Source organism: Tyto alba, unplaced genomic scaffold (assembly GCF_018691265.1).
Source record: "Tyto alba isolate M040663 unplaced genomic scaffold, T.alba_DEE_v4.0 Super-Scaffold_14, whole genome shotgun sequence".
Lineage (NCBI taxonomy): Eukaryota > Metazoa > Chordata > Aves > Strigiformes > Tytonidae > Tyto > Tyto alba.
In genome coordinates, this window is record NW_024881276.1 from 14,884,426 (window position 1) to 14,911,650 (window position 27,225).

General features: G+C 39.3%; 1 protein-coding gene across 1 annotated transcript in view; it reads left to right on the forward strand.

Moving 5' to 3' along the window:
* Positions 1-2,298: 2,298 nt before the first annotated feature.
* Positions 2,299-27,225, forward strand: part of PHEX (phosphate regulating endopeptidase homolog X-linked) — a 103,035-nt gene continuing 78,108 nt past the window's right edge. Inside the window, exons 1-5 of the mRNA XM_033010027.2 lie at positions 2,299-2,486; positions 4,941-5,102; positions 21,651-21,737; positions 22,825-23,051; positions 26,047-26,115. Of these exons, the coding sequence (XP_032865918.1) occupies positions 2,363-2,486; positions 4,941-5,102; positions 21,651-21,737; positions 22,825-23,051; positions 26,047-26,115 (669 nt within the window). The 5' untranslated portion in view covers positions 2,299-2,362. The remainder of the gene's footprint in view (positions 2,487-4,940; positions 5,103-21,650; positions 21,738-22,824; positions 23,052-26,046; positions 26,116-27,225) is intronic.

Sequence of the window (27,225 nt, forward strand, 5' to 3'; positions counted from 1 at the left end):
TCTGCAAAACCTGCTGTTTCTGGTAGACTTGAAACTATTTCCCTTCAATTTTTGAGCCTGAAGGAGTGAAACATAGCCTTCTCCTGCTTTCCTTGTTTCTTCTTCTCCGAGTTCCTACAACTCTAAGAAGAATCTGGAAGAATCATGTATTTTAATTTACTGCTATTTGCTCGTACCAGCTGTAGCCATACTGTGACTACAGTGGGGAGCTACCAGGGGACTCACTTGGCATCAGGCGGGGTCCTGCCTGCAGCTCTCCAGATGGTAGTGTGGGCTGTGGCAGGACAGGAGCCACACTGGGAGCCGGGGCCAGAGCAAAAGGAAGCAGATTGCCCACCAGTTCCCTTGGGCAAGAAGTCAGGCAGCTTTGAACCTTGATTTGGTAGCCTCTTCTCCTGACTTGGTAGCCCTTTGGACTTCTCAGATTATGGGAACATCCACATTGTTTGCATCTGCGTACTTTATGCCTTTTCCCCTTTCAGATTTTTGGAGGAATTTTAATTACTGTATATATTTGCCTAAGAATCTGGAAACGGGCTTATAAAGGAAGAAGCTGGGACACTGAGTGTTATAAACACAATTGTAGGTAATAATGTAATGGTTAGTTCTCGTAACAACAACAAAAAAACAAGAGAACAAAACCAGGCAAAGTTTTTCAACCAAAATTAGCTGTTAATTAAAAGGAAAGCATTACTGCCAAAGAAATTTTTTTAGTTTGCTCTAACGTTGAAGTTGTAAATGGAACAAAACCAGTTGAAATGGTATTTTGCTTTTGCTTATATGTATTGAAACAATGAGGGCTACTTCAGATACTTTACTGATTCTTTTTTGTACTTCCTCACATGCCATCAAGTGCAAAAAAACTAAATAGTATCTAGGATTTTGCTTCCTTTCTCTGCTTTGTTAAGAAAAAAAACCTAGCAAACTTTCAAGACCTGGACAGTTTCTAATAGGTTAACTTTAAAGCAGGGAAAAGGTGAGTTGGAAGGAGTGAAACACTTAATTAATAGGCACATTATCCATTATTTGTATTTCATGTGGCTCAAAATCGTATTCTGGAGACCTCCATTTCTCTATTTTCTACTGTTCTTCAATATTCCAATTACAATCTTCATGTGCCTCAAAGTCCTGTGTATTTCTTGACTAACTTACAAAGATTGTTGAGGTGTTGTATTTCACTGAGTCAGTGCGAGCTTTGGTAGAGTTGTACAGAAATAGTTTTGCATTCTTAGGTTTTAAGAAAATTTGATTGAAATCCAGCCATTTCTGTGATTAATTCTCATTTAAGCTATGAGGCTGGAAGAGATGAAACATCTTTATATTCTATTCTAGCTTTAGATTTTTTATAGTAAAATTTTCCTGTGCTGAAATACCATTTCACATTTCCTATTCCTTTTGAACAATATATATAGCTGCAGGAGAAATTGCTTTATTACTATCACCACTAGTAAAGCTACGATACCTTAATATATTCCATTGTTGTTTTTTTTTTTTTTCTTTTTCTTTTTTTCTATTTTTGCCATAGACTGAGTTATTAAGATAATGGATATAACGAGACATTTCTTTATGTCTACTGAGCACATCTACTGAGTCTCATTTTATCTACCCTTTGGGACTCTCCCATCTTCATCCCAAGTATCAATTATCTGCATATTTGCTGCCTGACAGCACTGTTTGAAATTAGCAATTCCTATGCTTAAGTCTCAGAGGCAGATGTAATACACATTTTTGAAAGATGAGCAAAATTAACTGACAATTTCATAGTTCTTGTCAGCAAGGCTTTTGGAAGCAAATGCAATTACAATCCATTTGGGAGCCAGTTCAGACAGAAACTGCGCCGTGCCTTATAAACCACAGCTATCCTGGCGCCGTGGCTCTCTGGTTTATTCCAGGCTGGAACAAGGGGACCCTGGTAGGGTCCCGCTGGGGCTGGGTTGTGCCGGTGGGCCCGGGCAGCGCAGGGCTGCTGCAGGAGGAGGTGCAGGGGCCAGCGCGAGCCCCACAGCTCGGGAGGAGCGGTGGAAACCCAGCAGAAGGCGGCTAGAGAGCTCCACGTTGCGCTGCCGGCTGTGGAGGGTGCACCTCTGGAGGATGTTAATTGTTTGTGTCGTGGTGGCACTGGCTGTCAGTGAGTGAGGCTGAAGTGCTGTTACTCCAGGCACTGTGCAAACGTACCCTGAGAGACAGCCCTTGCTCCGTGCAGTGACAGGGGGAGCAGAAAGCAGACACAGGAGGGGAAAATTATTTATTATGAGCTACAGTACTTAATATACATTCTAACTTTTTAAAATCAAGGTAGCCAGAGGTGCTTGAGGGCCAGAGGTTGCCCTGAGATTTGATTGATCAAGTACACAACATTTGGATGCAATGGTCAAAATTCATCACAAATGATCTCATTGTGGTTTTCCATTTTGCAGTTAGCCAAGGTCTTATAAAGTTTAATTCGAAGCAACAGTACTGTTTGACCTCAGAATGCATTGAAGCTGGTAAGCAACAATTTTATCCTCTCTATTATATTGTGATTATATTAAGTTAACGAGATAGTTGTACTGCTTACATTTTTTTCCATGATACTTTTTATTCAGAAAGCTTTATTAATAATGAAGAAAAAAAAAATGACCTAAACTTTTAAAAGTCACTGTTTAAGTTGCTGCAGATCTGTTTATTTTCTATAATTGAAATTCAATTTTTAAATATTTTAACTCTATTCCACTCAGGTTAACTCAAAGTTTCCCATAGGGTTTATTTATTTTTTTAATAGGAAATAAAATGTTTAACCTTGAGGTGTATTTTGTTGTTTCCTTCACAGCAGTCAGAAAACGAGCAAGTGAATTGTTAAGCAGAGAGATGCTTTAGGGCCAGATCTTGCACAGACTTGCACAATTGTAATGTGGTGACTATGACTCAAAATCTGCAACTACTTCCATATTGGCAGGCTCTTTTCCCCACACAGATACATGTGATAACCCTTATAGAGCAGGGATATATATTTGTATTTAATGCAAGCTAAAGGGACCAGGCTTGGTAGGACCTGGGAGACACCTATTTTTTACTGGTCAGTTCGACAATTCTGCTTGCACAAAATCAGTGAGAGTTTTATCACTGAGTATAATGAGAGCAAAGATCAAACAATAGTTACCACATCTGGAAATCTGCCCCTAGAGATATTTTATTGGAAACAAAGTGGACATTATGTGAACTTATAAGAGTATTTATTTCCATTCTGGGCCATATTAAGCTGATACTGTTTGGCTTGTGTTTGAAATCCTGAAAAATTCTGTGGGGCTCCATAAATTGAAAAATTTGCAGATCTCAGCATTACCAGAACATTTCTTGCCATTCTGCTTTTGTTTTGAGCTGCCCTGACAGTGCTCTTGGCTGCCCTGGGCACCACCCTCCAGAGTTGAGTCTTGATCTAAGTAAGGTGGGATGACTAATCAAAACACCACCACCCCCAAAACCCCAACAACAACAAATGTGTGGGGGCTTTATCTTCAGTGTCAGAACAAAAAAAGTCGCTTAAGAAGTTAGAATCTGAATTGGCTTTCTTCTCATATGCACAGGAAACAACACAAATTTTTTGGTAAGCTCAGCAGAAGGTGGGATTTTGCACCTAGGCAAGAGTAGGAAACCTACCTGACCTGACTGTTTTATCTCAGAGTACTCTGTGTAGTGACTACATAGTGTCTTGAGACTTGCCTTGCTGAACAGTTTTTCAAGAGTGATAGAAAATTGCCAAAGACCAAAATGTCTTTAATGTAGTCAGTTTGAGAGTTTCTATTGTGAGAGGGAGAATTACAGCCGAGACATAGAAATATCATAGGAAGAGTTTCTCAAAGTGGGTGAAGAAGAGTTTACTGCATGCTAGAAATAGCACCATAAACTCTGCAAAAGTTATCAGATTTTCTGCTAGGATTTTTAATCTGTTATTGGGATAAGCCTCAAAACACACATTTTTTTTAGTCAGAAAATCACCAGCATCCACATATTCTGTGTTATGCGATCCATGTAGCTTTATGCCACAATCACCTGAATGTATGAAAGGGGTAACACTTTCAAACTAAAGGGGTGCAGATTTAGGCTAGGTATAAGTAAGACATTTTTTACAATGAGGGTGGTGAAACACCAGAACAGGTCACCCAGGGAGCTGATAGGTGCCCCATTCCTGGAAACATTCAAGGCCAGGCTGGACGGGGCTCTGAGCAACCTGATCTAGTTAAAGATGTCCCTGCTCATAGCAGGGGTGTTGGACTAGATGATCTTTAAAGGTCCCTTCCAACCCAAACCATTCTGTGATTAGATACTTAAAAGATATTAAATCTTTGACTGGTCAGACTGATCTCTCCCTTACCAGTCTCACCTGCAATAGTGACCAGTGGAGATGCAGTCACAAAACAGAGCTGAAAATACTGCAATTATCTTTTCCAGTGAATGGTAAATCAGAACTTGATTTGTTTTCTTGTGCAACTGTTCAGCTAAAGGTAAACAGTGCATAATTTCTGGAATGCTAATTATAATCTGCTTGATATGTACTGCTACTAAATTCCTCAGGCAATTAATTCTATCACAGCAACAATGGAGAGCCTGTCTTCAGGTGTCTGGCTCCAGCAGTTCATGTTCCTGTAGTGCTAGGTTTAGTGGTCATTGCTGTATAGCACTCAAGACCATTCATTGCACATATTTTGTCTTTTTTTTTTGCTTTTCATGTAGGCATGGTTAGATGCTGGACAATCTGGATAATATTTTTGCTGCTCTTTAAAAAAGGGCAGCGATCAGGGCACACATTAGTCCTAGAACAGCAAAGTTTAGCTTGCAAGTAAGGTCAGCATCATGTTCCAGAGACTGGTAAATGTTAATCATTGTTTCTGGACTGTAGCCTTGTGTAATTCTCTGTTTAGGAAAAAATGTTCCACAAAATCTTTGTGATGTCTTTTTTACAGCTGCTGGCATCCTAAGCAAGATAAATCAATCTGTAGATCCATGTGAGAACTTTTATCGATTTGCATGTGATGGCTGGATATATAATCACCCTATTCCTGAAGATATGTCAAACTACGGTGTTTATCCTTGGCTGCGACACAATGTGGACCTCAAACTAAAGGGTAAGTATGTCATTTCTGGAAGCGTTTCATTGGCTTGTCACTGTAACTTGTTAATTGGCTGGTTTTGAAATGAATAAAGACTCCACACTTCTTTCTGATCACTGGATAATATCCAACAGCCCCACTTGATGTTCTCTTTTAACTACATCTTTGTGTTTTTTTTACTGAAAATAACTGTGAGAGATAGTGAATTATAACAGAAACAGAACTTGGGAGGGAGAATACAACTGCTGAAAACTCTACCAGTTAAGAATGGAGGGATGAAAGGATACTCCTTATACCACAGGAAAAGGCAAGGGGATTTGAACTCTTTCCCCCTTGCAGTTGATAGACAGACCAGAGTGCAGGAGCACAGCACGCACACTTAAGAATGTCCCAGATCCAGACAAACATCAGTCTAGGACAGCACTCTGTCTCTAACAGTGGCCAATAGCAGGAAAATAATATAATAAGACAAAACCAGAGCAATATTTTCCAGTATACTTACCTAGCTCTTGGCAGGAGCCAATTTACAGGCTTCCTGAGATGGAGCTTTTTTGAGTATTGTGTTTCCTTCACGTTGCTGTTCAAGCTGTTATTGAAGTACCTGAGCTATCATCAGTGAAACAGAAGGATGCTTAAGAATGTGTGTCTGGAGGAAAAAATAGATGCAAAGTGGAAACGTGTAGGAAGAGAGGTATTTTAATCTGTGTGTGACTTGACTTTGTGCTATGCTCTGCAGCAAGGCCACCTCATCAGGAAGCTCTGCAGACCAATTGGGGAGGAAGGGTGATGATTATTGTTAGGTAGGAAAACCCTGCCAGATTCTTGCAATCTTCACTAAAAATGAGTCATGCAAAACAAGGAGATGTGCAATATTTATTAATGGTGGTGGGGTGCTTGAACATTGCACACCTTGAGCATGTTATTGACGTATTAGTTGACATAAGAACCTGCTTTGAGCTCACCACAGAACAGAGTTCAATTTTAGGATGTTGTGCTTAAATATTGCATTTATTTTTCTCTTAGATTTTGTACATATGTGCATGTGTAGGCATCAAAGCCCTTCTCTACTTGCTTTCTTCAGTCATATCGTATTCAATTTTCACATCGTCAAGTATTTCAAAAGCTGCATTTGGTTTCAGAATATGAATTTGGAATTTCAGGATAGGATACAATCCTATGACTGCTGTTTTAAGTCTGCTGAAGATGTCACAACCAAAGGAAAAAAATATTGCCAGAGCCTGTTTTAAGTTATACTTTGCATTCTAATTGTTCTGCTGCCAGAATTGGGCTGTATTAGATAACTGCACATCCTGCATGAGCCACAGCCACAAAGAAGCCAGTCATAATTGAATATAGAGTAGCAAGCTGTGACTCTCATCCTTAATTTCCTCTTTTTACAGAGCCTAATCAGGGACATCATGCTAAGCCACATTGTTATATTGTTTTCTTACTGCAGTCCCTTTAGAAGTTACTAATCCATAGCTAAGAAAGTACAAGACAAAGAAAGAAACATCTAAGTGAGAAGTATTTGCTTAATGGAGACTCCATATCAAAAAATAGGTGTAATGAAGTGCCTGATAACTATTTTAATAGGAGGCCTAAGCTGCTCCTTGACATGGTACAGGGACAAAGATATGAAATGTTGGGTGGTATAGAGGAGTTGATTTAATATAACATTTTTAACATCTCCTCCTTAACTTTTTAGTTAATAAAATTTCCAAAATATATTACTGGTAATTAAAAAAGGAAAAAGAAAAGAAAAAGTGTTGAATGTCAGTAGCTGAAATAACGAGGCATAACTTTGGCTTCTATGTTTGTTTGGGTTTTAACTTGAGTTACTGCAATAAATTAGCTTGACACTGGGCTACTCATTTGTGGGTGACCACAACTTTTCTATCAAAAGTTTTAGCAAGATGAAGAACTCCTGCACAGAGAAACATATATACGGCCTTGGAAGTCAATATAACCTCTCCTTCCTAAAGAACTCTCAGTAGAACTTTGTACTTCATTGTAAATGTCCCTGTTTGACACTCAGTAGATTAAAAAAGCCCCAGTCTTTTAAGAGCTGATTATTATGCAAGTTCTATGTTCTGAAATATTTGTCATATTAAAGAAAACTATTAATCTTAAAGTGATAACATAGCTTGGCCAGAAAGTCACATTTTTCATATTTGATATTCTTTGATGGTATAATATAGGTGGAAGAATTTATTCAGGCAATATAGTTAAAAATTATGTTATTTAAAATAAATTATTTGAGCATCTAAACTGTTTTCTGGTCCCTGAATGTTCCTGAGTCTTAGGCAGAAAGGGAATTCGGGTATTTGTGCAAAGACCTGTGTATAGCCTTCGTTACACAGGGAATCTTCAACCTTCTGAAAGGTTCATTTTCTGTTCAGGGGCAATTGCTACAGCAGAAGATCTTCCAGGTGATGATAATGGGTAGCCAGTGTAAGAATTAGTTTTGCCTTACCAGAAAGTGGTAGTTGTAGCTGTATAATTTACTGAAACCTGCATTATGTATTGCTGGGTTTGAGAGCAAAAGTTATTTTTTGTCTTTTTTTCGAGGTTGCAGACACACAAGAGCATACAACTTTGCAGGTGTCAGCTTAAAGAAAGGGTAGAACATTTTCTGTATTAGTGAAGGCTTTTAGTGCTTTACTGGGGAATTTCAAAGAGAGAAATGGTAATGGGTCAATGGAAAATAGCTGAGGACTACTGTTTGGTAGATTTTTTGCCTGCATATCTGGTTGATTAAATGAACAGGACAAGAAACATTCATTTCAGAGTTCTTCTAGATTTGCAAAACTTAATGTGATAGTTAAAAATCCTATTTTTTGAAAAATTTTGGTTTATAGTGAAGAAGGAATATATATGTGTATGCGTGCGTATATATATATATATATATAATTCTCCCATGACTTTCTCTAGCTGTCTTAGAATGGCTTCAAGCTAAAATTATATCATCATTTCCTCTTTAATTTCTTTTCCATCCTTTGTTTGAGGGTCACTTGGATTTCTTTTTCTGCTCTTGGAGGAATCCACAAACCACATGTGTAATTCACTTTGATCTTCTGGCTATACAATTGGATAAAATCCTAGCCTGGTGAAAGCAGTGGTAGGTCTTTCCTTGAACGTCAGCAACAGCAGGATTTAATGCATTGTGGAAGAATGTAGATTGTATATAGAGACAATTGTAGACAGCCAAAGATTTGTCAAAAGCAGAAACTTGTGGTTTTAGTTATGACCAAGATCCAGGTAATGGGCATCTAATATTTAGATTAAAATTTCTTGGTTCCTTATAGAAATGTTCTGGGGAGGACTGAGGTACGTCTACTTCCAGTTAACCATTCCTGGTGGGACCAGACTGTCCCCGAATTGAAGCCAGACTTTCATTTGCAGATATATTGCAGGCATGCTAAAAAGTGCCTCTCACTGCTTAAGAACAAATGCTTTTAGTGCTGATGGGCCTCCGAGGAAGCTCTTGGAGTCCTTCAAAATGGAAAACATGGTTTGACTCTGTTACCCGTTGTATGAACAAAAGCTATCTCAAACTACAACTATTTCAACCTTATGGCAGGTCAAGATTGCAATGTCTCTGTGACTTAATAAATGTTTTTCACTTACCATAAAATTTCCTGTGAAGATATTTGTGTTCCTGCTGAATTTTTCCATTTTGATTGGTGACCTTAATTAAGAGTTTAGAGCACTATGGTTTTACCACTGTAAAGCAAGTGGCTTTTGGGGAATAATTCAGAACTGGAAGTCTGAGAAAATAAATCAGTGCCTGTTACCTGTGGTGAATGTTGTTCGTGAATCAAGCAGTTTCTTTTCCTTTCTCTGAAGTCTGCAGAACAATGATATACAGCTGTTTTTTTTTGTTGTTGTTGTTTTGTTTTCTTTTGTTTTTTTTTCAAGTGACCATGCAGGAAGCAATCAATCAAAAAACCCCAAAACTACACAAAATTTCCTAAATCTCAGCGCTGCAAAGGACCTGATTTAAATTACATGAATAATTTATTAACATGTCTTCCACGCCTTTTAAATTTAATTTATGTCTGTGGAAACCAGTTTACACATTAAGTCTCCATACTGATCCTGACCCAGTGAGACACCTACTTCAGACTAGTTTGCTGCACTAAGCTTTCTAGCATGGCTATTTCCTGAATGTCAGTCAATTTAAAGTGAAGAATTTCCAATGTGGCAGAGAGAAAGAAATGGAGGCCTTTTAGGAGGATATGGTGTGGGTTTTTAAAGAACATGAGACAGACAGCAAAGAAAAATAACTTGGTGGTGTAGGCAACTTTTCCCAAGATAATCTGCAATGGTTTTCTTTAGAAAATAAATTATTTTTAAAGTAAAACCAATAAAGTAAAAATATCTCAGTATGGAAATGTATACTATTTGACCATAGAATAGTCCTTTCAGACAAATCCCAGAAGTTTGTGTTGAGTGGCTGCTGTCCTGCACAGAGGACCCTTGGCCCTAAGGCTTTTTGAGGCTGGTTTCTCTTCTCCCACCCTTCAACAGGTGCTCAGCAGGGACCACTGGAATGGCTTGGATGTGGCCCATGAAATCTGTAATGTAGCTACTGATATTCATCATCCCTAGGTTTCTGCATTAGCTGATCCATCTTTTGTGATTTCTTCCTCCAGAGGTAGCTGGTTAAGAGCTGTCCCAAATAAGAGGGAGAATACCAGCAGTAATTAAAAAAAACCTCAGAAGGCATTTCTGTTATTGCCTCCAATATCTTCTTGTTGGATAGCTGCTCCTGGATAACAACAGCAAACAGCAACAACGCCTAATATTGTTTTGTTTGGTCTTTTCTACTTCAAATAGACCTCTTCAATAGTGGAGACACTTTTTTTCAGTGGCCCAGATCTTTCCTATAATGGTTTATTCATCTAAATGTAAGAAAAACCAGGAGTGATACAAGTCAGGTAAATCTCTCTGGGCAACAAGTTAATAGCTTTTCTGTAAAATGAAATACCTGAGTCAGAGGTGGAGAAGCCAAGACTTTATCCAGGCTTTGTGGCAGCTCAAAGTGAAAGTTGTATTTGTAATGGGTGATTTTGGGAAACCATGAGTACAGAAAGGAGATAATTTTGGTTCCTAAATGAGGCTTTAAGGCAGCACAGTAACTCAGCCACAGGATTCCCACAGCATCTCCTTGGTTGGGAGACTGTAGCGGCAACATCCTGTAAGCCCCGTGCTGGAACAGGAGTGGGGCTTATGGCACGCTGCCATTCCACATGCTGCACAATATTCCCCCTGCATTTACAGTAAACCTCTGTTTTGGCTGTTGCCTGCAGGAGGATGATATGTTCATATCTGCAGATACTGAATTTCAAAATTACTCTATGACTGTACTTTGGACTGGTAATTTTGCAGAGAGAGGATTTATGTCTTGGAAGGTATAGCAATCCATGACATCTTATTTCCCATTTTCTGGCTAACAAAAAAAAAATATGCAAGTACATGTTGAAAGTATTGATAAAATGAAGTAAAGCTTAATGCTGCCATTAAGTATGGGGCTCCACCTATATTGTAACAATTGGGGATCTTGCAATTTTCTGGTTTAAATGCAGTTTAAACTCTTGTGCCTAATATTATAGTGACATGTGTTATCCCCTACAGCAAAATACTGGGAGGCTAGAGAGGGAGGGTAAGGAAAAGGGGAATATTGCTCAAAAGATTAAGATTTATTATTGAAATTAGATTTATGAACAGAGGCTCTCACATCTCTATAAGACGGTTTTTGGTTTTGTTATAGCTTGTGTACAGTTAAGTTAGCTGACTTTTGGAGGAACTTACATGACATGCTTATCTTCTCATATACAAACTCAGAGAATTTACAAAACGCTGAAACTGGAAACAAACAGCATTGTCATTTATGCAACATGCTGTATATTAGGGCACCGAGCAGCATTAGGAAGCATTTATGTAAGCAAAGCTGTTTGAATGCTGTTTCCATGAGAACTTCTATATTGCCAAAATGGATATTCAAGAAGAAGATTGGGGAATTTCTTCTCAAGGGGTGAGAGGGAACCCTAAAATGTCAGTATATTACTTGGGTTTATTTGTGTAAATACAGCATCCATTCATGAAATTTGGTGTTTGGGAACATTTGGTTGATTTACTTGATTTCTGTTCTTTGGGAATTAGAACCTTTATGAATTGATTAATTGCTAAATCTTCATGAATTCATGCGGACATGTATATTAATTACATCCTAATTAATTCAAAATTAATTCATAATGATTAAATGTTCTATCAGAATGTCAGAGGAATTAATAATGATGGGCTGGTTATTTTCAAGAGTCACTCGTCTATCCATGATGAGATGGACGCTGCCATCAAGAAATAGGTTGATGGACATTAATTGTATCAAATATGAAACATGTTTACCTGACTTGATTAATGGTGTGTTGATCACCATTAAGTGCCTTTCAAAAAAACCCAACAAAACCAACCAATCAACCAACTAACCGAACAACCAACCAACCCACCCTCTCCCTCCAAATCCCCAGAATAAAACAAGGGGTGGGGGAGACACAGCTTATCAAAACAAGACAGGCCTAGATTAAGGCATCAGCTCCACAAAGACAATTCTGAGGAATGATGTCCTGGAGCTGCAGGACACACTTGTAGTTTTTCTTAAAACAAACAAAAAAACCCAAACCAAAACAAAAGTTAATGGTTGAAAATATGGAAATTATTATATTTAAGGCATATCTGAAGCTGTGTAAGCCAACACAGGGTCTTCCAAAAGCATCAGTAGCCCTGTTCATTGGCAACCTGGATGCTTCGGCCTTCCAAAGAGGTAGGAATATACAGCAGGGCAGGTAGTGGGACAATCAGAGTTGTGTCTTGTACTCTTCATTATTTCATATTCCTGTGTGAATGCCTTTTTGAAAGTTGCTTGGAGTGATTGTTTTGAGTCCTTATATACTCCAGTAAGATGATTCTGGTGACCTGATTATTTACAATGGGGAACTGAGAGAAAAAAGGTAAGAAAGTGGTAGAAGGCTGATTAAGGAGGGAACACAAAATACATGAAAGTGGAAATAATATATGCTTTGGTAAAATTTAAAAACTATGTTATAAGCACCAGAGAAGGGTATTGACTTGCTATTTTATTTTATTTTAGACTCAAAGGGAAAAGCTTTGTTTAGGCAAGGATAGTTTTAAGCATATGGAGAAAGATTTTTGCAAGCCTTTGCTAGTTTGTTTTTCCATATATACATATTTAGCAAACAGCAGAGAAATCTGGACCATAATGCATTAGAAATTTAAAATAGGTGTTTAAAAAATGCGCTTAAATAATTTTTGTAGTGCATCAGGTTCTGACTGCTTCTCTTCTTCTCTTCCACTCCTCTGAAACTGAGCAATGTTTACTGCCACCAAGAAAAAAAAAGGAAGAGGAGCCTTAATGTCAGCAAGGTGTTGTTATTTTAAAAAATTATTTAACTACAGTGGCAAGAAAAATTTTAATTGTTTGTCTTTTTAGTTTTAAGGGAGTGAAAATTACATCTTTAAACAGTTTATTTTCTTATTTTGGAATCCAGGAAACATACTTACATTTAAAACCCAATCAATTGCAATTCACTCGTAAAGAGTCCGGTGGGGATGAGGACTTCAGACTGCACATGTCAGACTGTGCACCAGATACCTGAACTAGCAAGACACATTGCAGAACAACTAGCAGAACTGGTAGTTTACATGAACTAAACTAAATTGATTTATTTATGTTTTAGGGAAGCCTCAAAACCCAAATATTTCTATCCATTGTTAATAGAGGAAATAAGTTGTACTGTACGCTAAAGTTGAATAGCAGGAGAAATTCTCAGAAGAACTTGTGTTTTAAAAGCATAAAGGAATTTAATCAGGCCTTGAAATTATGTATTTGAAGTTGAGTTACACTGGTGGCAGAAGAGATCTGTAAGTAGGCTTCTGCACCATCCACTGAGGTTTGTCTCTGTGTTGGTTTCCAGGCAGGCGAGAACTTCCTCTGCTCTTCTCCTGAGGCTTCCAGATACAAAGCAGCTCCGAAATGGAAGCTGAGCAGGTGCATTAGTGTGGGATTTTGACCTGTGCTAATAAACCTGCTAAGAGGGATGAAGCTGTACTGAAACCTTACTCATTGCATCCTGCAGCAGATGCCCATGTCTTTTTCAGGAGAGTGCTCTGAGAGAAAAGGTTTAACTCCAAGAATACTCTTGGCGTGACTATACTTGTCTTGTTCCCAAGAAATATGTACAGCTTTGAAGTATGCCAGTAAAGTCTGTAAAGCCAGTCACTTCCTTTTAGAACATATATATATTTGTGTGTGTGTACATATATATTCTTCACCCTCTCTTCTATACCCCTTTCTAACTATAGGGGTCAGGTTTCCAAACTGATGAGAATAAAAATATATATATCAGATTTTCTTCTTTGATGATTCTGTAACCTGGACTGTTTGTGCTGCAGTCTATTAAACTCATGTTTTTATGTAGCAAGACAAGGAAGTTACTACTGGTCAAGTGATCACAACAGCCTTGTGTATAATTTTAGATGTTGTGGCCAGTGCTTTTATTTCAAGGTAGAACATTGTGCCCCTCAGAGGCCTTCATCCATAAAACTTACTACTACTGGCTCTCTTTTGCTTCAGTGCCTGAAAAAAAGGAATTGGAAACCAGATACCCTAAATGAACGTCAACTGACCTCAAACCATTCTGAAATAATCACTCTTGGAACATGTAAGCTCACATTACTGTAATTAAGACTGTACTTTTGTCTAGCTGTGATTTCCGTAACAGCAGCATGGTTCTGGAGGGTTTTTGTGTGCCCTTTGGCATCCTGATCAAATCATTGCTCCATGACCTGTACTGAACTTGACTTCCTACACCCAGCGCACTGAGAGCTTGAAGAAAAGACAGTGCCTTCATGGCACAGTTGGAGTCCTTAGATACCCTTAGTGGTACAACTGCAGTTGGGTACCTAGGTTTGGTTTTAGGGGTTATGGTTGCTTTTCAGGAACTCTTTTGCCATAGCTCTTTAGTGTGAAGAAAATACGAGATTTAAGTGTTAGACATTCTTAACGAGGACAAGATTAATCATAACTATCTTATGGCTCAGGGAATGACGTTCTGCACAGAAGTGCTGCGTTTGGCTTGATTGCCAAATCTAAACCAAGATCTGAGCAGGCTTTTCAGTACTTTTAAGATGAAAATCCTCACAGGACATTCTTAAAACATCCTGCTGCTGGCATCAGAGGATCTCCTGCAAGTTTCCAAACTTGGGTTTTGCTTCTTCACCGATGTAGCATATAATAGTGCTAACCTGGGAAGGAAACAAAGCTTGTGACTGATAGATGGAGATGCATCAACAGTTCTTTTAATTATTCTTCTCATCAGTTTAGAAACCTGACCCCGATAGCTGCAGACCAGTATAGAGGGGAGGGTAAAGAACAGAGTCTTTATTGCTCAAGAACTGAAAGAGAAATCCACCTTGTCTGTCATCAGGTATTTGCGAAGAAACTCCCTTTCCATGAGCAGCATTCCTGCATATTGGTCTAGCAAACTGAATCTCATAAACAAGCAATATGGAGCAAATATCTGGTTGCTAGCTACTGCTACCCAAACCAAATGGAGAGCATGCTGTTGCATGAGGCTTTGATTAGGGTCTTACTGTGGACACAGCTGATGAGAGAGAATCTTCTGCCTTTGACCCAGTGAATGAGTAGGCATGGGTTTCTGAGAAGCCCTTGGGCTGCTTTCTGGTTCTGCTTCTGAAAACAATGCCTTACAAATTGTTTTCAGCTGTAGTACTGAGCATCATCTGGGCAATGCTGAGCAACTCCCACTGTCACTGACATTAAAGGGACTGAGGGGCATTCACCATTTCCAAAGGATCGAGCTCTTTGAGTGCTTGGATCAAGTTCAGCAAGCTTTACGCTCACAAAGGAGCACCCTTCCAATCAGTAGGACTCTGACATGAGTTAGATAAGGAGGAATTAATCCTCTGTTGCTCACTTTCTTTATCTGCAACAATGGATAATGGCTGTATTTCCTTGGTCCCACATGTCTAAGAGTGCTTTGAGATCCTTATCCCAAATGCATAGAGTGCAATGCCAGGCATAATCATTAGATTATCTTCTATGACCTTTCTTGTATCACAGACAATTACATTATCCATGTAATGCAGCTCAATAGCTTGCACTGGGATAAAACATAATTCACATTGGGCTAAAGCTTATCTTCCAAAGCAAATCAAGTCTTGAAGATGTTAAGGGGAAGAGAAGCCACTATCTCCTTATTGCTTGGCTCCAGTGGTTAATCACTGTCACTGATGAATCTGTCTTCATCTTCCAACTGTTGGCTTTCTTTGTCTTTTTTTTTCAGTAGACTAAAGACCTCTTTGGCACCAGGCATTTTCTAATGGTGGAGTACTTCCATCCTGTAATTCCATCACCCTTTCACCATCTCTTGTGAAACAAATCATGCTCCCTCACTCTATGGCTTTTTTTTCCTTCTTCTATTTCTCAACCCACTCCACCCAAAGAAAAACCCGAATGGTTGTGGTGTTTTTCTGCACCCTGTCCATTTAAAAATATAGACAGCTGAAGGGCAGGTAGTGCTCCAGTCTGTGTCACCAGCCTATGTACAACAGTAAGAGCATCTCCCCACTTTGATATTTTTCTGGTTTTGCAGTCCAAGACCACTGTTTGCTCTACCATTGCCCTGGGAGTTCCTGCTGAATTACTTGTCTGCTTCTAGCTTTTCATTCCTTCAGGGTTACAACTTTCCAGGAAATAGGATGTCCCCTTGGGGTTCTTGTGTAGCTTTTTTTTTGTTTAAAGTCCAAGCATATTCCCACCGGGATATTTGAACATGCAGTTGTTTTGGGGTTTTTTGTCTTTTTTTTTTTTTTTTTTTCAGGATACAAAGCATTATAATATGTTTCAGATCAACATCAGATATCACTATGCAAACACTTCAGTTTTCATTTTCCACATACAGCAAATGTTTGTGAAAGGATAAGGACAAAAATTAATGGAAAATGCTACTATCTTTACTAGCACAATATATTCTCCATATCTAGGGTTAGAAAGTGCAGATAAAAATTACATTTTTCTCTCTAGAATAAGAAATAAGCTTAGTGACTCACATAGTGTCTCTCAGGAACGCAACTTAACTGTATATGTAGAAAACTGTCTGATAGCATACAGAATATATAAAATCTGCAGATCAGGACACTGATAAATTGAATCAATATTCCTAATCTAAATGGTATGGATTTTTCTTTTCCATGCAAATCTGGCTGTACAATCCCTTTTTCATGCACTCCAAGTCTGAAGAGGGAAAGGTACAGGATTTCTCAGTGCCATAAATAAAATATGGTGGTTGCAAACCACAGTGAAGCTGTGTAAGAGAGTTGGCTGGAACATCGGCAGGGTCTAGAAATGGAAAGTAAGATTAAAGGTAACACTTAGCCACAAGACTATCCTTAGCAGCTTCAGAATAGTATGCAGTTAAATAAACACACACACATGAGCAAAGCTGACTTTGTAAAGTGCCTTGCTCTCACTTTTAAGAGCAGATGATTGCTATTTACTGTAGCGTAGTGAACCACAGGAAACTGGCCTTTTTTAGCCCTCTTGCCCTGGAAAAGAACTGTCTGGAGGCATCTCAATATAAATTTACTTCCTTCCCAACCCCAGCTCCCCACCCCCCCTCCCCCAGCTGTGTCTTTTTTTCCTTGAGCCTCTACAGTTCAGACAACTGATGATCGTTCCCAGATATGGAGTGTTTTTTGGCGATGCTGGGTCTTTCTGTTTGTACAAGAGCTAGGGAGAGCAATGATGCAAACCTGCCAGACCTGGGCTACCAGAAATACAAGAACTTTGATTCACAATGGGAACCTCTCCGCTCTTAGTCCTTGGCAGAAGAAAATGAATGATGAAGCAATTTGCAACCTCAGAAAGTTTAGCATATCATGAACACCTTTAGCCAGTTTCTGACTGTGCATGTGGTAGCTACTTAATGAGATATGTTATTTCAACACTGTGGAGCAGAATTACCAACAGGTTTTGACACTTGCCATAACTAAGTTTTATATGAAAGAAAACATAAATCTTGCATCTGGGCATCCAGTGCATATGGAAACATGGACAATGAAGTGCTAAGATCAGTAATGCAGGCCAAGATCCCTTTTATCCTGATGAGAATGACTTTGGAATTCATTTGAAAGTGAAGGAAGTAAAAGACATGACTGAGAAAGAGCTGCTTTGCTAGAGCAGCCATTCAAAAATGTACTTTATAATTGGCTAGGGAAACACAATCACAGACTTTATATTCAAGGTGGCTTAAACTGTGCTAGGTCACTTTGCATGTCCTGGTGATTTTTGGCTATGATATTCTGCTTTACATTTGCAGCTGGCTAGTGTTATGTCAGTAGCAGCAATAAATTGTTAAATGGTGGTTGCTGTTAATAATAATTCTGTGCTCTTTCAGAGGGTTGTCAATCATCTTAGATTGTGGTTTTTTTTTTTTAATCTCTGCAACTAGATTGCTATTCTATCTCTAACACAGTAATATTTAACTGGGAGCTAACAAATGAACTGTTATTTTAAGGTTTGGTGTTTTTTTTTAATATCATTGGAGTGCTGTGTGTTTCCTATTCTGGTCAAAGCCATTTGTTCCTAAAAATTCTTATTTAAAGATGAAGCTAAAAGATGATGATTGAAGCTGAATAAAATTTCTTTCAGAGTCAGTGAATCTAGTAAAGGTTATATTTTTTGGTCTATTGAAACTGTCTGTAGATTCAAGTTGAACTCAGTTAATGTTTGGAGTCCTAAAATGGAAGTTTGCTTTAGGGAATTGGCACTTTTAATTTTGAAACATGAAAAGTGAGTTAAAAAAGGAGGCAGCTGCAAGAACAAACTCAGTATCCTTTTTAGCACTGAATGAGCTGCTTTAGTCAAAATGCTGGTAACCTTGATCTCCCTAACTTGGCCACAGGTTTGAATTCCAGCTACTGGATTTAAGAAAAACCTACTAGACTGAATTTTTCAATGGATTTGTATGAATACACACAATCCCCTAGTACGGGGTGAGAGCAGGTGCTTAGAAAGGCAGAGCAGGGAACCAAACAGCAGATCTGTGGGTGTCTCCTGAGGCTGAACATATCTGATCTGTGGTGGTCATTCTTTTCCTATCCCTTGGAAGTCCTTATCGGTTTTGCCTTCCTTCTGTTGTCTAAACCGAAAAATCTCTAAAGTCATTAACATTTTTCAAGGTGGAAAGTCAGTCCTCCCAGACAGCTATAGTTAAGAGTCAAATTTTTTCAGAGAGGCTGTATTTGCTCTCTGTGAGTCACTGACCAGCGTTTCCCTTAGCGTAGATGAGAGCCTGAAATGCTATGTTTCGTGTCAAGAGAAGGAGCACTGTTCAGAGAGTGCCTTAGTGCTGGTGAGGACACCGGATAGCACCAAGGCAGGCCTGTTCCACTTACGGAGGTCCTTGGGGAGCAGAGACTCTGAGCTGCAGCCCTCAAAACGCTGCACTGACCCACACAATTAGGTATACTCAGCGCAGGAGGGAGGCTGTCACAGCCTGCCACTATGGCCAGGCTACTCACAGTACCAGACATTGCTGATTTAAAGATAGCTTGATGTGTTTACATTGATTTCAATCACAGTAGTGACTTCCCATGGATACAGCAACCTGTGGATACACTAATTGATTACTCATCTTTTTGATTAGTATGCATTGCTTCTTGCCTTTTCTTGCTCTTCTTTAAGAAGAATGTAAATATTCAAGCACATGTAAAACCCATATGTATTTGTGAGTTAAATAAGAAGGGAATTTCTAAACCTTGTATTTGGATTTTATACTAGCTAATGCAGAAATCAAGTGAATATGACCAGTGCTCCAGGTCTGAGCTTCTAAATCTTTCTGAAAGCTTGAGGCTGAGGCTGAGGAACCTTTATAGACTAGTGAGCACTCATGAATCACATCCCCTATTTCAGTGTCCACCAGATTCAACCATCTTATTAAGGCTTTCAAGTTTGATCACTGGATATTACATCATCAGAACCAAGGATTTTCTTCATAAATTAATTCTGAGCAAATTGACAGCATCTACCCCGTCTTATTCTTTACAATAGTGCAGGACCTGTTACAACTTCATTCTGTCGCATAATGAGATGGTTTGTTGGGACAACACCAGAACTGATTTTAACAGGAGTTTATGCAGGTCTATTTCTAGAGTTGATTTTATTTTATTGGATCTCATCCTCTATATCTCTTCTGAGCTTTAACTGGGCTTTAGCCATTGAATTTTATTAGCTTCAAAATTTCATGGCTGTGCAGCTCACCGGCAAGGAACAGAAGTTATTGCAATGGCTTTAATAATAGTGGAATTTTGTCCTTAGTTTTATGGATGTTTCGTTTATAGTTTCTTTTAAAATGGCATTCTTAAAACATGAAAGGGGCTGATCATTCTGTTAAGAACTGTGCACACTGAGAATATGTGCCAATGATTTGCATTGTATTGTATTTAACAAGCTGAGAAATATTAACAATTTGAGGATTTGAAACCAAAGCTATTAGGAATCCTGTCCAGCAGTATTTTTCAGGAAAATCTTATCCATAACTAAAAGGTAATGATCTCATTACATCTCTCAAGGTTACAAGCAAATGAGTTGGGTTTTGTTTTGTTTTGGTTCGTTTTATTTTGTTTTGTTTTATTTTTTTTTTGGTTTTTTGTTTTTTTTTTTTTTTTTTAAGGAGAAAACGGATTGGAGAGAACAAGTGGCATTTGCTCATCACTAGGGTATTCTTAGACTAATAAACACTTTGAGGTCAGCAGTATGGTCCCCTGTGTGCTGACATGAGAACAGGTGGGGAATACCTGATAGGTGTGGCATGGCAGGTTCTTCAAGTTGCTAGGGAAATCCTGGGAAATAAGTGCCTTCAAATCCTACCTCTAGGAGTGGGCTCCTGATACTGAGTGGAGCAGCGCAAATGCAGACCGTTGTCAGCTACGGGATCTAGTGGTACCACCCAGCTGGACTTTTGCATCCCACGAGAGGTGACACTGGAGAGAGGACTCTGGCGAGCTGCTGGAAAGGGCAGGGGCTGGGGAGTGGGCAGCTGCTGCCCATTTGCGGGAGGGTACTGCTTTTGGATGGCACCACCACCACCTCTTCAGTACTCTGCATCACCCCAGCCAGCACTGGCAGAGAAGACTGATGCTGCATTGAGACCTGATCAAGCTCCCTGTGGAAGCGGGTCGGTTTTGCCATGGTTGGTGTTATGAAGTCCCAGTGGCTCTCTGATTTGGCAGGCCACTGGGACCCTTGAGTTGCACTTTGTTCCCCCTTTTGTGTGGGGCATGATTCTTAACTCAGGCACAGCACTATGCAGGGCTGATCTGCACTGTGCCTTTGCTCTTGTGAAACCCGGAGCACTGGGGAATACCGTGTAGAGAAAGCACTCTTGTATTTTTCAAGGCTTTTTATCTCTGGCTGAGGATACAACAGGAGAAACTTGGGATATTTGCAACAAAGCCACTCTCTCCAGTGGTCCCAGTCACAATAAAGTAATGTTGCATAGGACCTGTCTGGGTCTTACAAAACGAGGTGAGGTCCAACAGGGTTTGCTAGTCCTGTTCCTGTGCTGTGGTTAAGTACTACCCTACTTCTCTTGGCCACTGAAGTGCTCATGCTATGCTGCACCTGATCTGATAGTTCTCACTGAAGTTAAGCTGCCTCTACATTTAGCTGTAGTATGTGTATCTGCAGCTGTACCATGGCTGATTTACAACTTGGATAAAATGGCTCAAGGCAGCTGAGAGTGCACTGCTGAGATTCAGATGCACTTTTCATGTTATTTCACTTCCATAACATAATGTGAGGTGTGCAAGGAACGTAGAGAGATGACAGCTTAGAAAAGCTAGTCTGGCATTCAAGCACCAAGGAAGTTGACACCTATAGTGTGAGGGAGCTATATAGTGCAGCTTCTCAAATAGTAGTTGGACACTTGGCCTTCTGCGTCATTTAAAAGTCTGAGGTTGTGTGCATTTGACAGACAACAGGGCAGTTCTCTGCTGCTTTCTTTCAGCAGCAGCAGAGCTGGGAAAAGTGAATGCCAGAGGTCTTGCTCCTCGGATCCTGTCACCTTCTTCGTTAGACCCCTGTTTCACAGTGTATCAGCACCAGAGGCTGAGCTACTTGAAAGAATTCCTGACTCCCTGCCCTGTATGATGGTTCCCATCCTCGCCCCAAGGTTCCTGTCCCTTCAGTTTGCGGAGGGTGGCTGTTTGTGAAGATGAATAATAAGCATTGTCTGTCAGCTAGCTTTAAATCAATCCTCTTAAGAATATATAAATAAAAAATCCTTCCCTGTTGGGAATTGAAAAAAGTGCAATTATGTCTGTGTTACCGCTTATGAAAATATATGTGGAAGCTCACCCTCAATTAGACAAATGCTATGATTAAAGCAAATGCTGAGACAGGCAAACAGACAGTTCCTGCATTTTCCAATGTATTAAAAAATATTTCATTTGTTTTTTCAGCATTGCTTGAGAAACCCATCAGCAAAAGACGAGACAGTGAAGCTGTACAGAAGGCCAAGATCCTTTATGCATCCTGCATGAATGAGAGTAAGTGGCCTGATTTGAGAGGGACACATATGCATTACCTGTGTTTATAAAAGCAGGCTTTTTGGTCTATGCTGAGATCGGTGAAGCATTCTGCAGATGCACAGATTTTGCTGATTTGGTTGGATTCAACTGGATGCAGAGGGTCTTCAATACATTTCTGAAGCTGGCTATCAAGACTAAGGTACACCAAGGCACAAGTCAGTTTTACAGAAACCTCTTGTCAGGGAACTATGAAGGGATATTTACCTGTGCAAGCTGATGCCAAAATCATGCCCCAAGGGTGTGGGGGTAGTGCCTGGTAAATCAGAGGAGCCCTCTGATGAAATTCTCATACTGACACTTTTTAAGAGCCTGTTGCTCAGCACCTTCTAACTTTATCTAAATCCATTTAATCAAAACACTTCCAAAGGGCTGAGTATATACAGCCCTGGACTCTTTAGCTTCAAGTTATCTGCATGTCAATCAAGTTTGGACAGGGAGTCCTATAGCCACATGTGCGAATTGCTTTTCCTGAGCTTGTAAACTTTGCTGTAAGGTGACGTACACTAGGTTGGGACACATCACCACCTTTATGTATCTGTACAGGTGAAAGATGAGTTGAGAGGGAGAGTACTTTGTCCTTCAAAGTGCCCTTTGTCTTTCTGACTCTTTCAGACTTTATTTCATACACGGTTTTCTGCCAGCACGTCCTGAGACTGAGTGTCAGCAATTGAGATTGGCCTCTCCTGTAGCCTCGGTGCTGAGATGCTTACTCCTCTAGCTTTCGTTATGTACAATAACCTGTCCTCAGAAACTGTGAAGCTTCTATGTTAGTTCTTAAGCAAGGAATGTTTTTTTAATTGACTTAATTCCAACCCTTTGCCTTTTTTGAAAGGCACTGATTTGCCTCACTTATTCTTGATGCAGATAACTAGGTTGGATTCCCATGTTTCTGTGCTCAAAGGCAGAGCAGAGGCTTTGGGTTTCAGCTACTGTGTTTTGTGTTGCCTAGAAATTGATCAGTTCCAATAAATCTTTGTGTCTCATGTGGCTTCTGCTGGATTTGAATTGTCTGGAATGTAATTGCTGTCACATTTTGACATTTCAGATAAAATTGAAAAAGCCGACGTGAAACCCCTGTTAAGTATACTGAGGCACTCACCTTTCCGCTGGCCTGTGCTGGAATCCAACATTGGACCTGAAGGGCTGTGGTCAGAAAGGAGGTTTAGCTTAGTCCAAGCCTTGGCAACTCTTCGTGGTCAATACAGCAACTCTGTCTTCATCCGTTTATATGTGGCTGCTGATGACAAAATCTCCAATCGGTATATCCTGAAGGTACAATATAGCATATCTAATGGGTTACTTTGCATGGTATTTTGTGATCTAATTCTTTTAAAAACATGTTTACATGCCAAATCTTTATACTTGATTGTTGCTATTATCTACTGACTTACAGATGTGCATAAGTGCCAATTTATGGAATGTAGAAGCCACTAGGAACCACATTCTATTGAAAAAATATTTCTGTGCAGGATATTTTCTCCTTTCAAATTGCAAACCAAGGTAAAATATGTTCTCAGTGGACCAATGTCCAGGGTCTATTTGTAGGAAAATGAGCGAGGTGGATATCTAGTCCTGAGGATGTTCTGGGTGCTGCTTATGACTCATCAGTTGAATGAAGAATGTTTTTTGTCTGTGAAGATGAAGAATGTTGCATCAGTGGCAGATATTTTGAACTTGAGCTATTTTTCTTGAGATGGAAACACTTTATCTTGTACTTATACAGCACCTTACAACACGGATGTATCCCAAACACTTCCAAACCTGAAATACAGAATTTACCTTTTTACTGAAATGCTGTTGCTTTTAGTCCAAAGCATTACCAGTTTGTTAACAGTGCATGGCTTTACACAACAGTTTAGATTAGTGAGAAAAAGACCCAAGAAATGTTCCCACACTGTAGTCTGAGAAAACTCCAGAGAGAATTATATTACTGAGAGACGTTACCACAGCAAGACTGAGAGTCTGGGCCAAATGCATTGTTGTTTAAGAAGTAGAGTTGAGTAGCCAGAGTAGAACAGCTCTCCACTACTACAAGAAAGAACTTTATGAAGACAAAAGAGAAGGGACAAAGAAGAAAGTTATGATGCCATTCATTACAGAAAAAGTAGAATCTATGGTCCTGATGCTAGCATCTTGGCTAGCTGTAGGAATGTAGCTAAGAATACACCGTTTCTGGGGATCAAACAACAGTTAACTGCGGTGGTACTGGAGTGGATGTCAATTCTGAGTCAGTTCTTTAAAATGTCTTTTGACTGAGGCACTTAACCTGTATGAAATTGAAGGGCAACTTTTCCCCATCTCTAGGACATTTTCCTGAATAGTCAAGTCAACAGCATATCAACAGTTCACTGTATTAAAGATGTCATTCTGCTAAGTTGCTGTTCAGATCCTGTCAGGATTGCTTCAGCTGGAGATTTGTTTAAAAGAACTGAAACAGTAGAATCAGGAGAGATATTTAGGTATCTCCTGTCATAATATTTCAGTCCAAGTCACCTGTTAGCAAAGGGCTGTGTGGTTATATCCTTATTGTTGTTCTCTTGGAAATGAATTATACCTAGCAGTATCTTCACTCAGTATGTTTAGTGCCACCTAAGAATTAGGTATCTAAATAACTGAAGCACCATATGCTATGAACAACATATTATTCCATACTGTATTCTGTTGTTGTTAATTTGTTTAAGAACTTGGTCTGCAGAATGCATCAGCCAGTATTCTACTTTGTCCATGTTTTAACAGGTTCCCAGGGGTGTAGATGTACCATGGAGTATTTCAATCTGCTTGTGAAAATGGCTCTATTGCAAAATTCTTTTTGTTCATCATTGCAAAATCATGAATGGATCAGAAAAGAAGTAGAAACTCCAAATAAAACTTTGTTCAGTATTCAACATGATCTTTTGTTCTTGAGGGCTGAAGAAGTTGGTTAACATTTTTGTTTATTTCTCATATTTGTGCTTTCTTGATTTCAATGAGTTGTCAAATCTAATTCTTAAGCCAGGGAAATTTGGATGAGCATTTAATGTAGCAGTCACATAACTGAAATAGACCAAACCATCTGATGTTAACTATTACCAGGACACACATATGCAAAGCATAAGAGTATATTCTTTTTACTTCAATAAGCTGCAAAAAGAAGGTGATACTGTTTTTCAAAGAATCAGAATTGCACTGAGCATAAGAGATACTCTCCTTTTAGTGGACAACTTTTTTATCTGTTTATGGTCTATTTTAAAGGTCAAGAGCATCAACCAGTAGAGGAAAAGATGACATTTATTCATTCATTTCAGATTCTAAGTTGTATTTATTTAGGTCATTTTTATAAATGTAGAAAATGTGAAATATAAACAGTGTAGGTTTTAGATTAAAAAAGACGTGAAATTGTATGAATAAATATAATGTCTCTTCACTAGACTTATCCTTAAAAAAGACAAACCAAAACAAAAAAACGGAAAACCCCAGCATAAAAATAATAACTTAAGAACATCAAAACTGTTGTTTCTGCTGCAGTCAGTATATTATTCAGAGTTTGGAAGCCAGCTGAATTATATTTTCAGCTTCGGCTTCCATATCCTAACCTAACCTGATTGCCTTGAAGCATTTTGGAAAATCTCAGTTTCTAGTAGTACTTTTAATATATATGCTGCGCTGTGAGTTTTGCTTGGTTAGGAACTTGTAGCAGTGTATAAATACTCCCATGTAGTCATTTCACTCAAAAGACTAAATTCAGATCTCAGTGAACTTTCAGGACTGGTTTAGAAATTACCTTATTCCAATATTAGGTTGACTGTAGACCAGCAAATTTGATCCATGTTTAGAACAAAAAGATAAGTGAAAGTCAAAGATCCACCTGGACCTACTAGACATCTTTAGCTGGTGTACTGGGGAAGCATAACAGTTTCCCGTGCATGCATGCAATCATTTCTGCAGCTGGTATCCAGCTGTTTCAGTATATCTGTTCAGAAAGCCAAATACAGCACTCAGTGTTGATCTAAGGTGAAGCTCAAAAGTTTAAGCTCAATTTCAGTCAAAGAAGGCTAGCGATGCTTTCCAGATATACAGCAGCTAATGTCTGTCATAACAGTATAGCATTTTTCTGTTGTTATGAAATCCTGTGGAACTCAGGGTCATGGGGTGTATTATGTATTAGATATTTACACACATCTACCATAATTACCAGAAAAACACAAACTCTTCCAAGGTTCCTTATAGGGCTACCTTTGAATTCTGATGAATTTACCTATTAAATGCTGATTTTTATTATTTTTAACAGCTTGACCAAGCAAGCCTCTCTCTGGCATCTCAAGAGGATTACCTAGAAAACACCACAGAAGCCAAATCTGTGAGTATTATTAACTGGAAATCAGTGACCATTTTTCCCCTCAGTTTTTTTCATCATTGCTCTTGAGGTTGTGGGTTTTTTGGATTTGGATTTTTCGGGATATCTTCTATCAGAAAACACCACCACTACAAGCACCACTACCACAAACACTCTTGCAAAGTTTCTCAGATTAAGATTTTTGTAAGATTTGGGGTCCCTCCTGCTTTTCTTCCCTCTTGGAGGGGCCTCTGGTTCATCTTGTCCAACCCCTGTGCTCTTGCAGTGTTGAGCTCTGGAGTATCCTACTAGTGACTGTCCTCCCACTGAACTTTGTGCTGCTGATCATAACCCTATGGACCTGGTCAACAGCTCATTTTCAATCCATCTCACTTCTCCAACTTGTACTTTTTCAACTTGGTGAACAACCACAACTGCTCTCCACTCATCCACCAAGATATTAGTGTAATAGTAGAAGGTTATCAGGCTGGTTAAGTATGATTTCCTGTTCATAAATCCATGCTCACTACTCCTGATCACCTGTTCCTTCCTGTGTTTGGAAATAGTTTCTGGGAGGATTTTCTCCATCACCTTTCCAGGGATTGATATGAGGCTGACCAGCTTGTCGTTCCCTGGATTTTTCTTCTTGCATTCCTTGAAGATAGGGGTGATACTTGGTCTCTTCCAGCTTTTAGGAACCTCTCCCAGTAGCTATGACCTTCCAAATATTACCCAGAGTGGACCTGCAGCAGTATCAGTCAGCTCCATCAGCACTCATGAGTGCAACATATCAGAACCCCTGGCTTTACTTATGTCCAGTTTACTCCCTAATCTGGTTCTCTTCCACTGTGGATAGGCCCTTCTTGCTCCAGACTTCCCCTCTGATCTCAGGGGCCTGAGATTCCTGTGGGTCAGTCTTACCAATAAAGACTGGAGCAAAGTTGGCATTGACTGTCTTGGCCTTTTCAGTATCATTTGTCATCCTGTTCCATTTAGCAGCAGATCCATGTTCTCCCTAGTCTTCCTTTTGCTGTTATGTATTTGTAGAGTCTTTTCTTTTGTTCTTCACATCCCGTGTCAGATTCAATTTCAGGTTGGCCTTGGCTTTCCTAACCATATCCCTGAAAGATTTGT